The sequence below is a fragment of the Vulpes lagopus genome, chromosome 2, assembly GCF_018345385.1.
Source record: "Vulpes lagopus strain Blue_001 chromosome 2, ASM1834538v1, whole genome shotgun sequence".
NCBI lineage: Eukaryota > Metazoa > Chordata > Mammalia > Carnivora > Canidae > Vulpes > Vulpes lagopus.
In genome coordinates, this window is record NC_054825.1 from 10,732,076 (window position 1) to 10,754,253 (window position 22,178).

The 22,178-nt window shown below is 44.1% G+C and overlaps 1 protein-coding gene across 2 annotated transcripts in view; it reads right to left on the reverse strand.

Moving 5' to 3' along the window:
- The window catches only part of PLPP4 (phospholipid phosphatase 4), a 119,183-nt gene that overhangs the window by 38,453 nt on the left and 58,552 nt on the right, over window positions 1-22,178 (reverse strand). For both annotated transcript variants that reach the window (XM_041744799.1, XM_041744801.1), the window contains exon 5: window positions 21,082-21,206. In XM_041744799.1, coding sequence (XP_041600733.1) covers window positions 21,082-21,206 — 125 coding nt within the window. The remainder of the gene's footprint in view (window positions 1-21,081; window positions 21,207-22,178) is intronic.

Consider the following 22,178-nt stretch of genomic DNA (forward strand, 5'->3'; position numbering starts at 1 on the left):
CAATCCCCAGAATCTTTTTTTTCCCCTCAAAATCTAACATCGATCATCTTGGTCCACATGCAGTCGTTATCCCTAAGAAATCCAACAGCATGTGACGAAACCACATGAAAAAAAAATGTACATTTTGTAGGTTCAATGATATAACAATCCTCACAATAATATGAGATATTATTATGTCTATTTTAAAGATAAGAACACCAAAGCTGAGAGAAATTAGCAGTTGCCAAAGTCACAAAAGCTATTTTGGATTCACACTCCTGTCCTTCTGATTCCAACACCTGTGTACTTCCCACTTGAACCATCAAGTTTCCATGAGTAAATGATTCAGAATCGTATTACCAGCACTTAAGTAACCTGCCTTTGGAAAGGTATTGTACCCATGGAACTGGGATAAATGCAGCTAGAAAAAGGAACATAAGAGATGACCCTCAGTCTTTTCACATAGCCAGGAAGGGTCACACCATACTGAACAAAATGCTATTGTTGGTGGAAATTACCGAAAGTAACACTTTGGCCAAGTCTAAATGATTGCAGTTTTTTTTTTTTTTGACTTTTTGATAATCAATCATTCCCCTACTAGGTTTTTCCTCCAAATTTTTTAAAATATAATTTTCAATTTTCACTTCAAAAGTTATGACTGATGAAGATGGGAAACGTCACTTGCAAGCTTATGACATGCCATGTTTGGTCAAAATAATGCCATTTCTGTTGTTTTAATAATAGGTCCTCAGAGAGTTAATGCTTTGCCTTCTCATTTCTAGACATTTCTTTGAAAGGCATTTATCTTCTCTTAGTTAAAAAAATAGTAGGGATTAACTAAACACTAATTTCAGGACTTGTTCTTATTTTGTTTTAGAAAATAGAGAAAAAATGATTTTCTTTTCCATTCTCTTTGCTCATCACTCCTAAAGATTTTTTTTAAGGCAATTATTTCAGGAACACTCATTTTAGGAAAAAACATACTGTCTAGCATCCCTGAACTCTACTAAAGAAACTGGATATACAAATTAGACCTATTCCTGTGAACTTCTGCTATTTGTTTCACCTGTTATTCGATGCACAGAATAAATCATTCTATGCTAAAAACAATCATTCAATGGTGTTCTTGTATTCTTTATATCCAAACTTATAGTGGGCAACAGTTTTCTTGAAAACACTTTCACATTATCTATGTACAAATCACTCTGCAAGAGAAACAAGGTAGGTGAGATGGAGAAGTGAATGAGAGACTTTATCATCACAGGGGACTTGCAGGAAGAGGTGGGAAAACGAGTCCAGCCTTGAAAGATGGGTTGGTACAGTGTATACTCGCTTTCTCAGCACTACTCTGTGACAGGCAGAGGGGACTATAGGGAAGAGCCAGGAAGGCATTTCCTGGAGGGAAAGACAGTAAGCCAGAGGCTAGGGTAGTGACTGTGGGGGCTTGAGGCTGCTTGATTGGAAGGCTGTGTGCTGGAGAGGAGAGGACCATGTTTTCCCTAAAGTGGGCAGGAAAGCATGGTAGTTAATTGTATGAACCAATTTGATCGAATCACAGGATACCTAGCTATTTGGCTAGACATTATTTATATGTCTGTGAGGGTGCTTCTGAATTAGCATTTGGATTGGCAGGCTGCCCTCCCCAGTGTGGCTGGGCACCATCCAATCTGAGGGCCTGAATAGAACAAAAGGTAAAGGAAGAGAAGATTCACCTCAAGCCTGACAGCTTGAGCAGTTCCCTTGGACTAGGCCATACATCATCAGTATTCCTGGTTCCGAGGCCCTCCACCTCGGATCAGATTTCACATTGCCAGCTCTCCTGGGTGTGCAGCTTGTACATGGCAGGTCATGGGACTCCTCAGACCCCATAATCATGTAAGCCAATCATGTATATACACACTACTGGCTCTGTTTCTCTGGAAAACCCTAATACAGAGGGGAAACTCAAATTGGTTCAAGCATCGTTTGGGAAAATCCCCCAATTAGAATTCCTCAAGGAATGATTACAGAAACTGGTGAGTGACTGCAAGCGATACAGGTCCCCACGGTCTGGAGGTGATGCCACAAGGAGCATTTAGGGGTGCTGGTGCCACCATGGGTGAGGGAACAAAAAAGGAAGGCAGTACAGTGCATTGGGGACCCGGGGAGGGACAGCATCCAGGCTGACTTTTTGTTCTTGGGAAGGAGTTATAAATGAGACCCTGGAGGACAGCCAAGCCTTCATCTAGCCTGCCTTTATGCCACTTCTAGAGCACAGGAGAGAAAGACACAACATCTAGGGATGCACTTCTGGATCTCAGGGCCCTTGCTCACTCCAGCCCTGCCCACCATGGGAACTGATAAGGACCGCAGGCCGACCACACAGGCAGGGCACCCTGTGGCAGGCAGCTGCGAGGGTGCCAGGGTCACCTACGCTCTGCCTCGCCATCTACAGGCAAGAACAGTGCTCCTGAACAGGAAGGATCTAAAAGCTGATGGTGAAGACACGAATTCCAGTCCCCTGGGTGTCCCTGGGGCCTCCAGGCCTCTGCGAGTCTGTGACATCACTCATTCAGCTTGCGGCAGGCAGTCCTTGGTGCTCGTGGCTCCCACTGGTTCCTCCTCACACCTGTGCCCATGACGGGGGCCCAGCCCCACTGCCCACACCCACCCTTGCCTGGAAAGGCCCAGCCCCACTGCCACACCCACGTCCTGGAAATGCTGGAAGCCGTGGAGAGGCGCACGATCCTCATCATCCTCGTCCATCGTTCATAGACTCCCTGCGACACAATCCCTGTAGCAGCCTTGCCTAAGATAATGTGTACAGACTGCCTCTAGAGGAAAAACCCCATCCAGGTGAGCACGGGCAAATGTCTGGGAGAATTTTTGACGACTTTGGAAAATGAGGTCATCACTTGCCAACAGCCAGGTGCCAAATGCCCGGAACAAGGAGGAAGAGGCATCGGAGGTCACGGGACAGTGGGTTTTGCAGTGGTCATTACTGCATGGAAAGCTTTTACCAGTCACCTTCTCAGGAGCAACTGAGGAATGAGTGCCCATGCCGGATGCATGAAAGGAAGGGAGCATACTTGGACAAAATCCAAGCAAATCCAAATTTTTGCTGAGGTTCACAAGGCTGCCCACGTTGGCCAAAGCCCTTCAGTGGCACCTTCTTTTCTGGAGTGGGCAGCCAGCTCCTTTGCAATGGGCACACGCCACTGTGCCTGTGCTGCTCCAAATCCCACCTCACAAACAGAGGGAGGCTCAGTAGCCAGTGGTTCTCATGCTGCCTTTAGGTTTTGAGACAACCAGCCTACCTGTACCCAGAGGCTTCCTTTGCATCTTCAGCAACTACCTTGATAAATTATGTTATGCACTTAAAGAACTGACTGTTCTCCTCTTCTTGGGCTTTCGCCACATCAAGTGAGCAATATGATGGAGGAAACAGTGGGTAATGACTTTCAAATCCACTGTCTGAGGTCAGGCTGTGACCCTGGCAGCTTGTGTCTGGGCTCGTGCCAGCAGACACACAGACAGACCTCACTCTGGGTATCCCCACCTCTGTGACCTTTCTATGTGTGGGTACAACCATTAACCGTTATTCTTGGAAACGAACCCCCAGCAGAACCTCCAAGCCCGAGGCTGGCAGGCACGGGCCCATGCTGTGCCACATCCAAAAGCCCAGCTCCAGAGAGGCTCTCTGAAGCACACACTGGTTTTCAAGAAAAATCCAAAAGTGGCACACCGCAATTCTTAAATGCAGTCTGTGATCAGGGAACTATGTTTTGGATGTTTTACTTTTCCTTTGAAAAATTGTAAGACACTGAGTTTCTGAAGCATGTAGATCTATACTTAGGATCAAATTAATACCGTAGGTGCAAACATAAGAACCAGCACAAAAGGAATACGTTGACTGAATTTATCACACAGCTCTCACAGCAAAAACATGCCATGATAGAAATCACTCGTAATGTAATAATCAAGCACCTTTTGATGGGGACATAAATCTGGGGGATGCATTCACAGCCTGCTGTCTTGCTGCCTTAGGAACAAACACATTCAAATAGATACCTGTCGTGGGGACAGGAGATTTTGTTTCTTTCTTGTTCTCCCATCTGCCAAAGGGGACAGAGACCAGACGTTTCTGATCTTCCCTGGAATCAGAGGTCAAGGAGGAATGGCAATAAATGACCTCATTTCATTGCCTCCCATACCTCAAAAGGTGTGGACTGGGACTCTTGTCTACAGATAAGTAAACTGAGACACACAGTCATGAAGAGACTTGTCCGAGACTGTGTCATGGTGGTGATTGAAGCCAGGCCAAACTCAGGTCTTTTGAGTCTGAAAATAATTCTTCTGCCTCTACCAGTCAATATAGAAATGCTAGGCACAAAAGTTTTTATTTATGTAGAGCAATCTAGTGATTACAAAAACAAACATGCTGTTCTTAGCACCAGGCTAGGTCTTAAAATGGCATTCTTGGACATCCAACAATATGTAGCTATGAACGTATGAAGAAAGAAGAAACAAATGAATGCTTATTGTATTTAGAGTAGAAATCCAACAATCATAAAATGATCTACGTGCCCTGGTCCTCCTCTCCACGGGCACCATGATGAGGGACGGGTAGATGTAGGTACTTCTGGTAAGAAATGTTCTCACCCCCTCTTCTCTGATCTTGTTCCACCCTCCCTTAAGAACTAACTGTCCCAGATGCCTCTGATTATGTAAGAGACACCACTTTAATTACCAGGTTATATATTTTTCCTACTAGCATATGTCAGGATTGTATTTAAATGACTATTTGTTTAATGTCCATTGTTGCCCATCAGGGTGACCAAGAATGGCTGTTCAGGATACTCATGGCCCCAGAATGCCTGGCTGACTAGGGCAGGCTGCTCTCTGCTCACTACGCCTTGCACCTGGTGTTGCACCTGCTGGAAAACACAACTTCTCCTAACTGGCACAAATACTCTGTGGGCCCTGTCCCCAGGAGCTCTGCTGCAACAGGGACTGCGTCTGTCTTAGCCACCACCATCTCTCCCCACACCACACACAGGCCTGGCATGTAGTAGATATCTGATCAAAGCATGTGGAATAAATGATTCACTAAAGAAATGAATGGGGCACCTGGGTGGCTCAGTCAGTTAGCATCTGCCTTCGGCTCAGGTCATGATCCCAGGGTCCTGGGATCAAGTCCCGCATCAGGCTCTCTGCTCAGCGGGGAGTCTGCTTCTCCCCCTCACTCTCCCTCTGCATGTGCGCCCACACACTCATGCCCATGCTCTCTCTCCCGAATAAATTAATTTAAAAAATCAATAAAGAAATGAGTGAACACTTTTGAGAGCTTTTAGAGAGTATTGGAAATTTTATCTGAGATGTGGTAACAAAGTCCCAATTGCGAATTATATGGCAACACCTCACTTGTCACAGCAGCTACAACAGCAGGTACAACAGCAGGAGGAGATAACCCTTGGGGTCACAGCACCAAGCCACAGGAAGAAATGGGGAGAAACGAGCAGCTGCTTGTTAGGCTTCTCTGCTCTACAGCAAACGCCTCTCACTTTTCTTTTCCAGAAGGAAATATTTTTGAAAGAAAATAAATGGAAGCTTGTTTTATTTGTAAGGTGTGGTAAATAATACCCAGGGCAAATATTGTAACATTTGACCAAAAGGCCATATTAGTAAAGGACAAGTATATCCATATGTTTTACAAGGTTACTAATCACCACGGGATGTGGAGAGGCTCAAGTGGAGGTTCTCAAGAATATTCCCTTTGGGGAAACCTGGGTGGCTCAGTGGCTGAGCATCTGTCTTGAGCTCAGGGTGTGATCCTGGACCTAGGATTGAGTCCCACATGGGGCTCCCAGCAGGGAGCCTACATCTCTGCCTCTCTCTGTGTCTCTCTCATGAATAAATAAAATCTTAAAAAAAGAATATTCCCCTTCTTCCTTCCCTCTTTCTTGAAGAAATATTACAGAGATCCTCATAACTAAAAAAACTGGAAGAGAACAATGTAGCCTGAAACCAAATCCATTTACTGGTGGAAATAAGCACAGAAGCTCCCAAAAAACTTTTAACCTCTGAATGTCTCCTTGTTTAAAAAAAAAAAAATACTTGGGAGTGTCAAAGCTCTGGAGTAACGAAGTTAGCTTGTCTCCCTCCATAACACACACACAAGTCCCCAGGTCCCGCTTAGGCTTCCAGACATAAGGGGCTCTAACTTAGAGTGTCCTCTTGGTCTTTCCAGTCATGAGCAAGATTTCCCAGCTCTGCAGCGGAGGCAGAAAGGGGTCCACCATTCACAAAGCACTGATTATGAGCTTCACATCATGCAAGGTGCTTCCCCACTTATCCCTTTCAACTCTCACAAAAAATTCTCTGGTAGGGATCTTAAACCCTCTTATAAAGCTGCTGACACCGAGGCAGAGTCAAGAGCTTCATAAGTCAAAGTAAGCTATAAGACCTTATCCCAACCATATCCCTTTCATGTTCTAAGAAGAAAGGGGAAAACTGAGCGGTCAAAGGTTTGCTGCTAGATTTCACTGCTAGGGAGCAGGACAGCTGAGCACATTAACAGCTCAGGTATCTCTAACAAAGGAAAGTGTAGGGTATTCTGGGAACTCAGCATCACTGGTGAATTTGGGGTCCTGATCACACATTTATAGCATAAATATAGTTAAAACAACAAATCAATTAGTTCAATAAATATTTGGGGCACCTATATGGAGCATTCACTGTGCTGGGCCCTGGGAACACATCAGTGCTGAAGATTATCAAGGTCCCCACCCTCATGGAGCAGAGGCAGATGAAAACAAGCAAACCACCAGGGTGATTACAGAGACAACTATGTGCTACAACAACAACAACAACAACAAAAAATGGCAGGAGAAAATGGGGTGTTCAGGATGGCTGCTTTCCTAAGGCCACATAGAGGCTGAAACTCAAGGAATTCATAGGAGTTAGGCAAGGTAACGTCTTAGTTTGGGTTCCTTCAGGATAAGACTGAGGTAGGCTCAAGTGCAAATAGTCTGTTAGGAAGATGATTCAAGAAAACACCAGTGGAGAAGGAAGACACAGATGAGAAGGAAGCCAGTTATCATGTTACCACTATGGGAGGCAAGAGTCCAACCCTGCTGGGGCTCTAGGAGACAGTGTGAAATACACCCTTCAGACCCATTCTACCTAAGGTGCAAGGGAGCTGGAATATTTATATACCAGTTGTTAGTCAGCAGCTGCGGGCTGCTCCAGAGGATGAGAATGCCTTCATTCTCTGCACACCCAGTCTTCTGTGGTCAGAGAGAAGTAGGGGCCAGTAGCTGGAAACTGGATTGGTATGCATGATACAATGAGTGCTGGAGGAATGTGGGCAGGCTTCTGACAGCATTTGAGAAGTGAGAGCAGGGCAAGTACAAATGTCAAAAAAGGAAGGAATGTCTCATGTTGAGGGAGCTATCAAAAGTTGGGCTCTGGGGGTGCCTGAGTGGCTCAGTTGGTTGAGTATTCAACTCTTGATTTTGGATCGGGTCACGATCTCAGAGTCATGAGATCAAGCCCTGTGTAAGGCTCGCAGCTCAGTGGGGAGTCTGCTTGAGATTCTCTTTCCATTTGTCCCTCCCTCCATTCTCACACGTGCACCCACTCTCTCTCAAATAAATAAATAAATCTTTAAAAAATAAGTCAGGCTCTGAAGTCAGATACTCTGGGTATAAATGTCACCTCTGTGACATGCTGGCTGTGTGGTGTGGGGGCCAATCATTATCCTCCTCTGCCTCGGTTTCCTCATTTGGACAAGAGGACTAATAAGAATACTGACCTCACAGGTATGTTGTGGGGATTCATTGGGATAAGTCCTTTAAAGCTGTTAACGTAGACTCTGACACATTTTCCATCTTCAATAAATGATAACTGTTTGCTTGTCATCAAAAGGACAGAGTGCCTGGAATGCAGGAAGTAAGGTATGGTGGGGGTGCAGGACATGAGGTTGAAGAGGCATAGGGGCCAGAGCAACATCTGGGACTGGATTATCCTTTCCACAGGAAGCCACTGAAAAGTTTTAAGCTGTGGAGTGTCCTGACATCACCATTCTAGAATGTCCTACTCTTCAAAAGCTTGAGATGCTTTTTCTGCTTCTAGATTCCCCAGAGCTGAATCCACTACTACTGTCATAGAAGGAAGGTGCTATTTTGCACTAATTAGCAGACTCCAGACTGATGGGAGCAAGAAACTGCTGGTTTGAATCATCCAGTGACTGCACAGACTTGGCTGTAAAAATGATCTGTTTCATTTTCCTTCAGCAGACTTAACTTCCTAATTAAGTTGACTCCAGCTAACATCCAAATGACTGCATTTCCCTAGTAGATGCCAACAGAGATAGGAGAGGCAGCCCCCAGACCCACCAGGAGACATAGGAAGCAAGTCTGGAATGAAAAGTTTGTTGTGGAGAATCTCATGGGAATAAGTTATGTACTTTTATGAGTTCTACCCAAAAGGGAAAAGAAAACACACTGGTGTTAAGGATATGTATGCTAGATATGAATCTGAGAAGACACAAAAGTAAAAGGCTGGTGGTTCTGAACACAAAATGTATTGTTTCTATGGCAGGGCCCCCTCTGAGGATGGGTACCCACACAGGACTGGGACAATTTCCAGAGAAGGAGATTGCAGAACAGTGTTGGCTCATGACTGATTGGTTGATTGATTTCCTTCCTTTTTTGTTTCTTTCTCTTTCTCTTTGTCTCTTTCCATCCATACACACATATCCCAAAAGATGTCCATTACAGAGGATATGTGATCATTTCGATTTCTATTTTTGGAACACATCTACCATCTTAAATGATCTTTGGGCCCATATTTGGAAGACTGTGTTAAGAGTCAATGGTTTGATATAAAGATAAAAGGAGCCCACACGAATAAGTGCCTATTGAACAATTCCTAACTCAACTTCATTCCATCACTGATGGCTAAGAATAAGATCTCTATTATAAATTTTTTTTCACAATTGATGGACCCAAGTACTCACAAGAAGTCATTGCATGATATGAGAAGCGGTTAGATGAGGAACAGAGGACATTTACTAATGGTAAAAAAATCAAAATAGCAAGAATATACAACAATCATAAATATATATATATATATGCCTATAAAACAGCTCTAAAATATATGAAGCAAAACCCAGTAAAACTAAAAGGAGAAACAGCTGAGTCTACAGTTCTAGTTGAAGACCATCACACCCTACTCTTAGTAATTAACCGAACACTGAGACAAACAGAATAAAAGCAAGGATCAGAAATTTCTGAATGACACCATGGTAACTTAATGGACACTTACAGAACGCCACACCCAACAAGTGTATAAATATATTTTCAGGTGGGCTTGGAGAGTCCACTGAGAGAAAATATTCAGTAAGGAATAAAACAAATATCAATAAATTTCAAAATACTGAACATAACTTTTTCTGTTCATAAAAAAACAAAGTTAAAGATTTGAAACAAGATAGCTAGAAAAGTGAAAAACTCACTTCTACATGAGAAGATCAAAGACAGAATCAAAGATCAAAGAAGAAACAATAAGTTAGAAAACTATTTTGAACATGATAGCAATAAAAACTACAATACGACAAATTTTGTGGGGTACTGCTAAGGCAGGGCTTAAGGGAAATCTGTATCTCTAAATGCTTACATTAGAAAGGAAGAGGTCTTAAAAAAAAACTCTGATTTAAATTTCCAACTTAGGAAACTAGAAAATTATGAGCAAATTAAACAAAAACCGAAAATAAGGAAATAATGCAAACAAGAGCCAAAATCAATGATGTAGAAAAGAGACAAAACTAGAGAAAATAAACACAAAAGTGGGTTTTTAGGAAAGATCAGTAAAATTAATAAACCCTAAGTACAATTAATCAAGAAAAAAGTAGAGAAAATAAAAATTACAATAACAGAAAAGGAAGAGGGTTGTCAGTACTGCTCTTACAGACACCAAAAATGTCAAGAGCAGAGTATTTTTTTTTCAAGAGCAGAATATTACAAACAACTTTATCCTAACACATCAAACAACCTAGAAGAAAAGTATAAATTCCTTAAAAATACAATCTATCGGGATGCCTGGGTGGCTCAGTGGTTGAGTGTCTGCCTTTGGCTCAGGTTGTGATCCCAGGGTCCAGGGATCGGGTCCCGCATCAGGCTCCCCACAGGGATCCTGCTTCTCCCTCTGCCTATGTTTCTGCCTCTGTCTCTGTCTCTGTGTCTCTCATGGATAAATAAGTAAAATCTTTTAAAAAATACTAAAATAATTTTGTATAAAGTATCATCAGTACTGCACATGGTAGGAGATGGGCAGAAAAAAAAAAAAAACAGGAAGCAGGAAGGGCAGGATGTTATAGCCAGTCATGGGTATTTAGATTTGTTTTCAGTTCTATGTCTGAAAATTTTTATGATAAAAGGTTAAAAAAGAAAGCAAAAGGCATTAGGCTCCTTTACTCTTACCTCGATCTTTTTTTTTCCCCCACAGAAATCAAATAGTGGGTTGAATTTCTGAGGGAGAGTATTTTGAATTAATTAAACAGTGCCCATATTTCCAACCTCTCCTACTCTGTCGGGCCAGGAACATGGAGAGTGGATGAATTTAACATGTGAGTGATTGACTTCCTCCACATATTTACCTAATCACCCTAGACTAGGGTTTCCCAGGCTGGACACCACTGACATTTGGGGCGAGCTAACTCCATTGTGGGGCTGTCCTGTGAGCTGCAGGACATTTAGCAGCAACGGTGGCCTCTGTGTCCTTGATGCTAGTAGTCCACCCACCGACTTGTGACAACCACGACTTTCTACAGACATTGCTAAATATCCCCCGGTGGGCAGAACTGTCCAGTTGAGAACTACCACCCCAAAAGTGCATCCTCAACCAGGACACCACTCCCTCAAGGGGATGAAAACTGGTTCAGGTGTTAGCATTCCTTGAGGCCCTGCAAAGGGCCATGGTGCATACACAGATATATAGTATATTTGGTGGAATTAAAATTTCACAGCAGAAAGGAGAAATTAGGGAGGGAAAGGTCTAAAACAAGGAGGAGGGAGCAGGGGTGATAATGAAAGAGACTAAGAAATACCCTCCTACAAAGAGGCCTAGGATTTTACTTGATGGAATCATGCCCTCTCTCCATTTGGTATCCCCAGAGAAAGGCTTTCTGGTGTGCTGGGGAGTCTTCCTTTGCTTGAAAAAGATGTGGCAAAAGCAGCAAAGCTGCTTCCCAGAACCTCTGAAATTGTCTTTGAAGCCTGAAATGTAGGATGATACAAATTTAAGGAAAAAAAAAACAAAAAAACTATGAGGGGTTCTTGCTGAATCTGACGCTGTCCCTCGACAGGGTGGGGAGACTAGAAGCTTCCCTTTAAGTTCTAACAGAACCCACACAAACTGAGCTGACCTCAGACAAATGGCCCACCTGTTTGTCCTGGCCCAACCAATGACCTAGGGGCAGCCATGCCACTTTATAGCAGTTTTAAATGAAGAAGAAGGTGGCATTTTTCAAGTTTCTCATTTACCAAAACCCATCCGGCAAAACCCCTGGATAGCAATCCCACTTAACTCAATGATGCAGAAGAGATGAATCTTACAATTTCCTGTTTTCTTTTTCCTGTTTTTTTTTTATGCAAAAGCTGGCCTAACACTAGAAGAACCAGCTGGTTTATGATACTGAATATTCATGCTTGATGGAGTCACACCTGGCCAGTTAGCATACACGCTATCCTTTGATCACTTCTCAATCCACAGTTAAAATGCATTTAGATATGTTCAGTGAAAGCACAGTCCCAGACGTGCAGCCTACAGAGACGCTTTAGTGGGTGCACTCCACATTCGAGGACTCTGTATCAGAGTGAACACCGAGGCTGACCGAGAACCTTCTGGCATGTGGCATCTCTGTAACTAAGGGATGAGAGCATTTCGATGGTGCTGTTGATTTTAAAATGATAGCAGAAGGAAAGAACAACAGGGTGGCAGCTAATTTTATGTGTCATCGTGGATAGGCCATGGTGCCCAGCTGTTCTGTCAACATCAGTCTTGATGTTGCTGCGAAAGTGTTTTTTTTTTTTTATAAGATTTTATTTATGTATTCATGAGAGTCAGAGAGAGAAGCAGAGACACAGGCAGAGGGAGAAGCAGGCTCCATGCAAGGAGCCTGATGCAGGACCCGATCCCGGGACTCCAGGATCATGCCCTGGGCCAAAGGCAGGCGCCAAACCGCCGAGCCACCCAGGGATCCCCCAAAAGTGTCTTTAAATGTGGTGAACATTTACAATCAGTTGGCTTTAAGGAGCTCACCCTCCCCAGCGTGCCTGGGCCTTGCTCAACCAGAAGAAGCCTTTAAGAGCAAAGACTGAGGTTTCCCAAATAAAATTCTACCTCAAGACTGCAACGTGGAAATCCTACCTGACTCTCCAGCCTGCCCGCTTGCTCTGCCCATTGCAAACTCAAGACAACAACATCATCTGTTACCTGAGCTTCCAGACTGTGGGCTGACCCTACAAATTGCAGACTTGTCAGCCCCACAGCCATGAGAACACATTTCTTCAAATAACTGCTCCCTCTTCCTTCCTGTCCTTCTCTGCCCCTCTACACACATACACCACAAACACACATGGGTGCGTGCATACACACACACACACAGAGCTGGTTCCATTTTCTCTAGAGAACCGTGACTGATGCAAACAGGAACACACATCCTATCTTAAATGGGGCTAGAAGCACAAGTCCACACTGCAACATATGCCAAAGAAAGCAGGCGGAAGAGCAGACACTTCCCAGAGCCAGGAAAGGCAAGTCTACACCTGCAGAGGGTGGTGCTGATAAGAAGTCACTTATCCACCAGCAAGGGCCTGCAAAGCTCTGAGCTGGAGGGGGGCCCACGTACCATGAGAGGCAAGGGGAAGGCAGGGATGGGAAATGAGGAACAGGTGGAAAGTCCTTATGACGAGCGGTTAAACCCTCCACCTCATCCTACCAACCAGGAAGGAAACCACCACCTACCTCCCTGACTCTTGAAGAAGGTGGAAGGCTGAACTATTTGGGCCTCTGCATTTAGGAACAGCAGGCAAGTAGAGAACAGAGCTGAACAACCAGACTGAGAAGTAAGGGTCGAGGGTAAGTCTGTCTGGTGCCCTGTAAGAAGCCTGGCCCCTCAGCCTGGCTTCTGGGATGCCAGGCTCCGGTACACCTGGCAACAGCCTGGGGCACCTCCTCTGGGGAGCAGAGTAGCCTCAAAAAGTAAGGGCCAGATGCTTACACTCGGGGTCATCCAGTGAAACCCCAGCTCCCTCCCCATTCATCCTTCAGTGTAGCTTAATGAACGAGCTCTGTCTGGTTAGCTTTAATGCTTTCACCTAAAATAAGAATCCCAGTGAGGCATATCATCATGAAACTTCAGATGGCCATAGCTGGAGAAAGGATTCTAAGAGGTTCTAGAAAGAGAAGGAAAAATAAAACCAAGGAAAGGAATGCTATAAGGCTTCTCTAGTATCTTGCACAGAAGTGATGTTTCTACCTACAATTCTGAACCCAGCTAAAGAGGCAAAAAAAAAAAAAAAAGACACTTCAAGCATAAATATCTTAAAATGTGTAGCTCATACGTCCTCTCCTGGGAAATGATAGGAGAAAGAGCTTTTCCTCCCAGAGCTTTTCCTGTTCCCTGCCTGGAATCCCTAGTCCCCAATTCCAGAGCACTGTGGTAATGCACCTGGGATTCATCCTTGCTCTAAAGAGGCCATGGCCATGTCTGACCATCCTGTACTCACCCCGAGTATCAAGCCAGTACCTACAAAACAGTAAGTACTCAAGAAAAATCTGTGAAATCATCATTAGCCAGATACACCTCTTAAAATCATGTCTGCCATTTAAAGAATGTATCCCACAAGCATTGATTATCCTATAAGTGACCCCTTTTTAAAATATAAGAGTCATCTGGGTGGCTCCATCAGTTAAGCATCTGCTTTTGGCTCTGGTCAGCCCTGTGTCGAGCTCCCCGCTCAGTTGGGAATCTGCTTATCCCTCCCCTGTTCTTGCTCTCTAATAAATAAATAAAATATTGAAAAAAATAAAAATAATATAATGGGGTTGTTTAAAAGTGAAACATTTGTGTGCACTGGTCTTGCTTTAGTAATGCTTTTTTCCCTCAGTCTTAAATGTTTTAGAGCATTTTAGGTTCACAGCAAAATTAAGAAGGTCCAAGTATTGTTAAAATGTCTTTGCTACCCAAAGCAATCAGCACATTCAATGCAATCCCTATCAAAATATCATCAACAGGCCAGCCCGGATGGCTCGGTGGTTTAGCCCAGGGCATGATCCTTCAGCCCAGGGCGTGATCCTGGAAACCCGGGATCGAGTCCCACATCAGGTTCCCTGCATGGAGCCTGCTTCTCCCTCTGCCTGTGTCTCTGCCTCTCTGCCTCTCATGAAAAATAAATAAATAAATAAATAAATAAATAAATAAATAAATAAATCCATCAACATTTTTTTCACAGAGCTGGAATAATGAATCCTAAAATTTGTATGGAACCAGAAAAAACACCAAATAGCCAAAGGAATGTTGAAAAAGGAAACCAAAGCTGGAGGCATCATAATTTTGGACTTCAAGCTGTATCGCAAAACTATAATCATAAGACAGTATGGTACTGGCACAAAAACAGACAAATAGACCAATGGAAAAGAATAGAGAACCCAGAAATAGACCCTCAACTCCATGATCAACTAATCTTTGACAAAACAGGAAAGAATATACAATGAAAAAAAAAGACAGTCGCTTCAACAAATGGTATTGGGAAAATTGGACAGCCACATGCAGAAGAATGAAACTGGACCACTTTCTTAGATCACACACAAAAATAAACTCAAAATGGATGAAAGACCTAAATGTGAGACAGTACTCCATCAAAATGCTAGAGAAGAACACAGGCAGCAACCTCTTTGACCTCAGCTGCAGCAACTTGCTAGACACGTCTCCAAAGGCAAGGGAAACAAAAGCAAAAATAAACTATTGGGACTTCATCAGGATAGAAAAATCTTTTGCACAGCAAAGGAAATAGTCAACAAAACTAAAAGGCAACCTACGGAATGGGAGAAGATATTTATAAATGTCTTATCAGATAAAAGGCTATATCCGAAATCTATAAAGAATTCATCAAATTCAACACCCCCAAAATAAAAATCCAATCAAGAAATGGGCAGAAGACATGAACAGACATTTCTTCAAAGAAGAAATACAAATAGCTAACAGACAAATGAAAAAATGCTCAACATTACTGGGCATCAGAGAAATACAAAGACTATAATGAGATACTACCTCACACTGGCTGAAATAGCTAAAACGAACAACTCAGGAAACGAGCTGTTGGCAAGGATGCAGAGAAAGGGGAACCCTTTTACACTGTTGGTGGAAAGGCAAACGGGTACACTCTGGAAAACAGTATGGAGGTTTCTCAAAAAGTTAAAAATAGAACTACCCTACAATCCAGCAACTATATACTAGGTATTTATCCAAAGGACACAAAAATAGTGATTCAAAGGGGGCACATGCACCCTAATGTTTATAGTAGCAATGTCCATAATAGCCAAACTATGGAAAGAGCTCAGATGTCCTGTCCATTGACAGATGAATAGATAAAGCAGATGTGAGAATTTATTATTTGCTTATTTATTTATATATCACACATATACACACACGATGGTCTATTACTAGGCCATCAAAAAGAATGAAAGGGATGCCTGGGTGGCTCAGCGGTTAAGCGTCTGCCTTCGGCTCAGGGCGTGATCCTGGAGTCCCGGGATCAAGTCCCACATCAGGCTCCCTGCATGGAGCGTGCTTCTCCCTCTGCCTATGTCTCTGCCTCTCTCTCTGTGTGTCTCTCATGAATAAATAAATAAAATCTTTTTAAAAAAAAAAAAAGAATGAAATCTTGCCATTTGCAATGATGTGGATGGAACCAGAGGGTATTATGCTAAGCAAAATAAGTCAGAGGAAAACAAAACCATATTATTTCACTCATATGTGGAATTTAAGAAACAAAACAGATAAACATAGGGGAAGGGAAGGAAAAAATAAGATTAAAAAAAAAACAGAGAAGGAGGCAAACCATAAGAAACTCTTAACTACAGGAAACAAACTTAGAGTTGCTGGAGGGGAAGTAGGTGGGGGCATGGGCATTAGGAGGACACTTGATATAATGAGCACTGGGTGTTATACGTAACTGATGAATCACTAAATTCTACCCCTGAAACTACTAATACACTACCTGTTAACTAAATTGAATTTAAATAAAAATGTTTTTGAAAATAAAAAATTAGAAAGGAAGGAAGGTAGAGAGGTACAGAGACTTCCCACAAGCCTCCTGCCCCCACACATGCACAGCCTCCCTCATTATCAACATCCTCCATTATCTGTTGGAATTGATTGACTTACACTGACACATCATCATCACTCAAAGTCCATAGGTTGTGTTAGGGGTCATCTCGCTGCTGCGCATTCATAGGTTCCAACAAATATATAATAACATATCCACCATTCTAGTATCATACAGAGTAGTTTCACTGCCCTAAAAATCCTCTGTGCTCTGCCTATTTATCCCTTCCCAACCCCAACCGTCATGGTAATGCTTTTCTTTTTTTTTTTTTAATTAATTTTTATTGGTGTTCAATTTACCAACATACAGAAAAACACCCAGTGCTCATCCCGTCAAGTGTCCGCCTCAGTGCCCGTCACCCATTCCCCTCCAACACCCGCCCTCCTCCCCTTCCACCACCCCTAGTTCGTTTCCCCGAGTTAGGAGTCTTTATGTTCTGTCTCCCTTCCTGATATTTCCCAACATTTCTTTTCCCTTCCTTTATATTCCCTTTCACTATTTTTTATATTCCCCAAATGAATGAGAACATACACTGTTTGTCCTTCTCCGATTGACTTATTTCACTCAGCATAATACCCTCCAGTTCCATCCACGTTGAAGCAAATGGTGGGTATTTGTCGTTTCTAATTACTGAGTAATATTCCATTGTATACATAAACCAATACTATTTACTTGGAGCATAAGGAACATGTTTTCAGTTTTGTGGGTCATGTCTCCCTTGGAACTACACAACTCTGCCATTAGAATGCAAAGCCTCCATAGGCAATACATAAACAAATGGGCATCTCAGTGTTCCAATAAAACTTTATTTACAAAAACAAGTAGGCATCGATTTAGCCCACGGGCTGTTGTTTGGTGATCCCTGAACAACAATATCACGTTATGCATTCTCATCATTTTCACAAGGAAGAAGTTCCTTAATAGCTTGACTTGGCATTAATAATTTAGGTATTTTTTTCCCTATTTTTCTCTCTGAAAGCTATTCTTTTTCTAGAATGTGAAAAAGTACCCAACCGAAAGCCGAGACTACAATGAAAGACAATTCCTTTTCAGAATATCCCTGCTTTAAAGCTATATTGCCTTCCTTTGCTTTAGATATCAAGTTTCTGGGGGTGCCTAGGTGGCAGGCAGTTAAGCAGCTGTTGGTTTCAGCTCAGGTCATGATCTCAGGGTCATGGGATTGAGCCCTGGGTTGGGCTCCCCACTCAGCGGGGACGTCTGCTTGTGGATTCTCTCTCCTCCGTCTGCACTTCTATTTGCACACGTGTGTATACGTGTGTGCACTCTCTCTAAAATAAATGGATAAATCTTTTAAAAAAATAAATTCAAGTTTCTGGTAACTCTGGAGGAAACTACTCACTCTTTGAAAATGTAATCTCTGTTTTTCCCACAAGGGAGGCTTGGGCCCCCTTACCAAGCAAGTCCCATAAGATGGCTGCTGTGGGACATGCCCTTGGCCAACCGTATGCCGCCTGAGCACTTCAGTTAAGTCCTGTTTGACTGCTTCCCAAGCACAGGATCTTTCGTTTCCAAAATAAACCAATGTTTGTTCTTATGTTCAAAGAAAACCAACCTTCCAGTCACTGATTATAAACGGAGCAGAAGCAAAGCCGTGATTGCCTAGTGTGAGGAATTCATCTTAGGAGATCTCGTGGTCCAGAACACCTGTGTCCACTCACTCCAGTGCAGCCTACAAAGCTGATTTCACTGAAGGGAGGAGGAGTGTGTGTACCACACTGGGGTTCCACTAAGATCATCCCTCTGAGGTCCAGTACCTCCTCCGAGAGCCAGGAGTCATGCCAACCACTTCCTGTTAGCCACAGTAAGAAATCCAAAGCACAGCACTGATGGTTTTTCTAAGTGGATATGGCGGCTCCCTGTAAGGCAATCACTGACCTGTCACAGCAAAGAAAGAGAACAGATAAAAATACTATCATCAAAGCCTAGGGGCTGGGTAGGCCAAGTAGTAGAAATCTGTAACATTTTAAGTAGTGTCTTAAGCAAAAGATAGTAATAGCCCCTGTCAAAAAAGCTCATCTAGCACAGATGGGACATCAGCCATGCACTTGACAGGGCAGCTGGTGGCAGCCCTGTCAGAAAATGCGTCTGATAGGGAATGTGCACTTCTCAAAGGAATACTTCTGTGGGGCCTGGCCTCTACTCTCTAGGGCCAAGCAGGCTTCTGGGCTCAGTTACTCACACGGCAGCTATGTCCTTCCCCAGGTCAAATGCAACACTGGATACTAAGTGGTGTGGACACACTTCAGTGAACTACCTGAAAGCCAAGGTTAGGGGCTTCATTCTTTCTGCTTTTAGCTTTGGAAGCCCCTTAAGTCCAGCACCGAGTCTTTGGGAGGACAGAGCATTCCTGAAAACAATGGAGCACTTGAGGGACCCTAGGAGGACAGAGGTGGAGAGTATGTGGGAGCCAACCCCAGGTGCACACCTTTCCGGGGACCTCAAAACAGTGGTGGCAAGGGAACACCGGACCACGAGGAGATAGAACTCAGGGCAGCAGGTGTTCCTCCAGCTGGCACCTACGACTCCCCTAAAACAGACGCTCACCCAAAATGAGACTTCCAAGAGCACAAACAACCTCAGAGGAGAAGTGCTTCCAGACCGATGTTTGGCCTCAAGTGGCCTCGGGGAACCCTAGGTCCTCCACCTTCATGCACCGCGGGGCCCCTTGCCGTATCAACCTCGATGGACATCCTGACGAAGCATAGTCAGTAAGCATCTTCTCCTCTCAATCTCCCCCAAGACTCTAAAGTCAAAGCCTTTCCACTAGCAAGTGGATGTGTTTGGTCTAAGCCTCTGTATCCTTTTCCCAGGGTGGCCGTGACCAAAGACCACCAGCCTGGGGAGGCTGAGAACAACAGCCCCCTATTCGGGAGCCCAGAAGTCTGAAATCAAGGTGTGGGCAGGATCCTTCCTTGCCCCTTCCAGCATCTGGGAGCTCCAGGTATTCCTTGGCCTGTGGTGACACCACTCTGATCTTTACCCTCATCTTTGCATGGCCTTCTCACCTGTGTCTCCGCGTCTCACATATTCCTAGGTCTTTCTCTACTGGGGACATCTGTCATTGGATTTAGGGCCACCTTACATCCAGGATGATCTCCTCTCAAGATCCTTAATTTAATGACATCTGCAAAGATGATTTTCCAAATAAGATCATGTTCACAGGTTCCATAGGCTAGGACTTGGACATATCTTGTGGGGGAACATGATTCAACGAGCTATAGTCTCCAACAAGCCAAACAAGAATAGGAGTTACTTATTTAAATACACATGGGATACTTCACCGAATTTAATCACTGCAAGGCCTGAGACACTATCGAGTTAGAGGCTGGCATGAAGGTCAACTAAGTGTCCTTGGATGAGATACTGAGTTTGTCTGAGCTTCACTGTCCTCATGTGCAAAATGGGGATAACCCAACCTGGCGAGGCCATTGTACAGATTAAAGGTAATTCACTTAGAGCGACTGGCACCCCAATATCTTGTTGACAGGGCTCCAGTCTCTAAGGACTCTGAGCAAATATCCAACTAACACTGCAGGAAAAGGCATCCAGTTACTCCTTGATTTAGCCGCTATCAGGAAATGTCTTACATACTTAGAAAAAAACAGAAAAGATCAAGGAAACAGGCCCACCAATGGCCAATAACATCAGACCTGTGAGAAATCAATGACTTTGGGTCATAAGGGCAGCCCCTCCCAAGTGGTCGCCTGTGGCCAGTTTCCCAATGATCCCAGTATCACCAACCTAAATACACAGTGTACTACTGTCTCTAGGCTTCCCAGGACACAAGCTGTGTTTTATTTATCTTTGTGTCCCCAACACCTAGCTTGGTGCTTGGCACCTTGGTCATTCAATAAACATTGCCGGAATGATCCAGGATACTCTGGAACCTCAACTCTGGTTACAGACAATAATATGGATGAGTACTATTGATTTAAAGCACCATACTAAGTACTTCACATCTACATTGAGGGAATTAAATAAAATAATGCCCCTACCCATGTTGTCATGGCAGCGCTCCACAAATGTCAGTGATCATCATTATTTATTTTAACCCTCACTCCACCTAATAACGGAGGTGCCATCATTCCCATTTTACACAGCAGGAATTGAGGCAAGAGCAGGTAAGTCGCAGAGCTAATACCTGGCAGAGCTAGGGTTTGTCACGCTACAAAGACTTGTGTCCTCTCCACTACACCACCTTGCACCTGATTCATATTACTTAGTCTTGACTTTAAGGCTGGTCCCAGCCTGCATATCTATAACCAGACTATATATTGAGGCACTTGTGTGCGTGCGTGTGTGTACATATATATGCCATATATTGGTACACACACGATGCCTCCACTAAAGAAATAAACTAGAGAGAACACAGAGCTGAAAGCATATGGTCCCAGGGAACATGGTAAATTCCCTTGCACAGTCAAGCTCCTGAATCGTACTGAATCCTGAATCCGAAGGGTAAAGTGTCACATGTCATGCTCTGCTGAGCTCACAGAAGCAACATATACGATGTCTTGTAAACTCTAGAGCCTTGTCTAGAGCAGGTTTATTACTTCCTGTCAAATTCTTGTTTCTAAGTGTACAGGGAAGCAGAATGAACTGTGCTCAACATTCACGTCCCAGCACTTTCTTCTCCACTGAAACTCCCAAGGAAAATGGTCAGGAAACATGACCGGGAATTAAAGAGAGTCCCAGCCACCGGACTTACAGGAGGAATGGATGCTGGGGAAGCTTTTGCGGCCCTCGGACACCAGATCGGGGTCACCCGTGCAGTGCATTTCTGAGTTCATCACTCCATCTGGAAAGCAGCGGTAAAAGAAATCGGGGCGAGGTCTACAAAAGACACCATGGACATTTTCAATATAAAATGCTGCCATCACAAATGGACCCCAAGCTGACCCCCACCATTCCCTGCTGTCCCCAACTCCTCCTCCTGCCAGTAACACTGATGCCCCCCAGTGACCACTCCAGACGTGGTGGTCTTGGGCACTTGCCACTTACTGGTTTTCTGACCTGGGGAAGGTCATGTAGCTTCCCCCCCAGCCTCGGTTTCCACATCTGTAAAAGGGGGAGATAAATACCCGCCCAAAGGGGAGGCCATGAGGGCTAGATGAGATGCTGATAGGAAACAGCTAAGCACAGGGCCAGCAGAGTAGATGGTAGTTCCTGCCTCCACTGACAGCTCCCATTCAGAGGCTGCTTCCAGAACCCCAGAGTCCAGGCTTCTCCTGGACATGTTATGTTCTACATGTTCTTCCCTGGATCTTGAATTTGGATGGCAAACCACCCCTCCTCCAATAGCAGGTCTCTCCTAGCCTCACCTAACCTCACTGGAGGACCTGACAGCTTAGCTCTATGATGCAGAGGGCATGGCCACCAAGGCTGGCCTCTCTGACCTCACAGGAAGTGGGCAGAAGCTGACCCTGAGGTCAAGCCCCCTGCTCCAGGCACAGCTAGCACTTACTGAGCCCTTACCGGTACCATGCACAGTGCCAAGCACTGCACGTGCATCATGTTATGTGATTCTTATGCCAACCCTGGGACTGCCTTCATCTTGCAGGTGCAAAAATGAAGGTCTAGAAAGATGGCACTCCAGCCCAAGGTCACACACAACCAGTAAGTGGCAAAGGCAAGCCTAAGCCCCAGTAATTAGATTCCTGCACCAACACACTTCACCCCATGGTTTTCTGCCTCCCTCAGGGGAGGAGTCTCATATAGATGGGTGATGGCCAATCACTTCCTACTAACTCAACTAATATTTGTTGAAGGCCAGCCATGGACAAGGCTTTGGTAGTGCTGTTAACA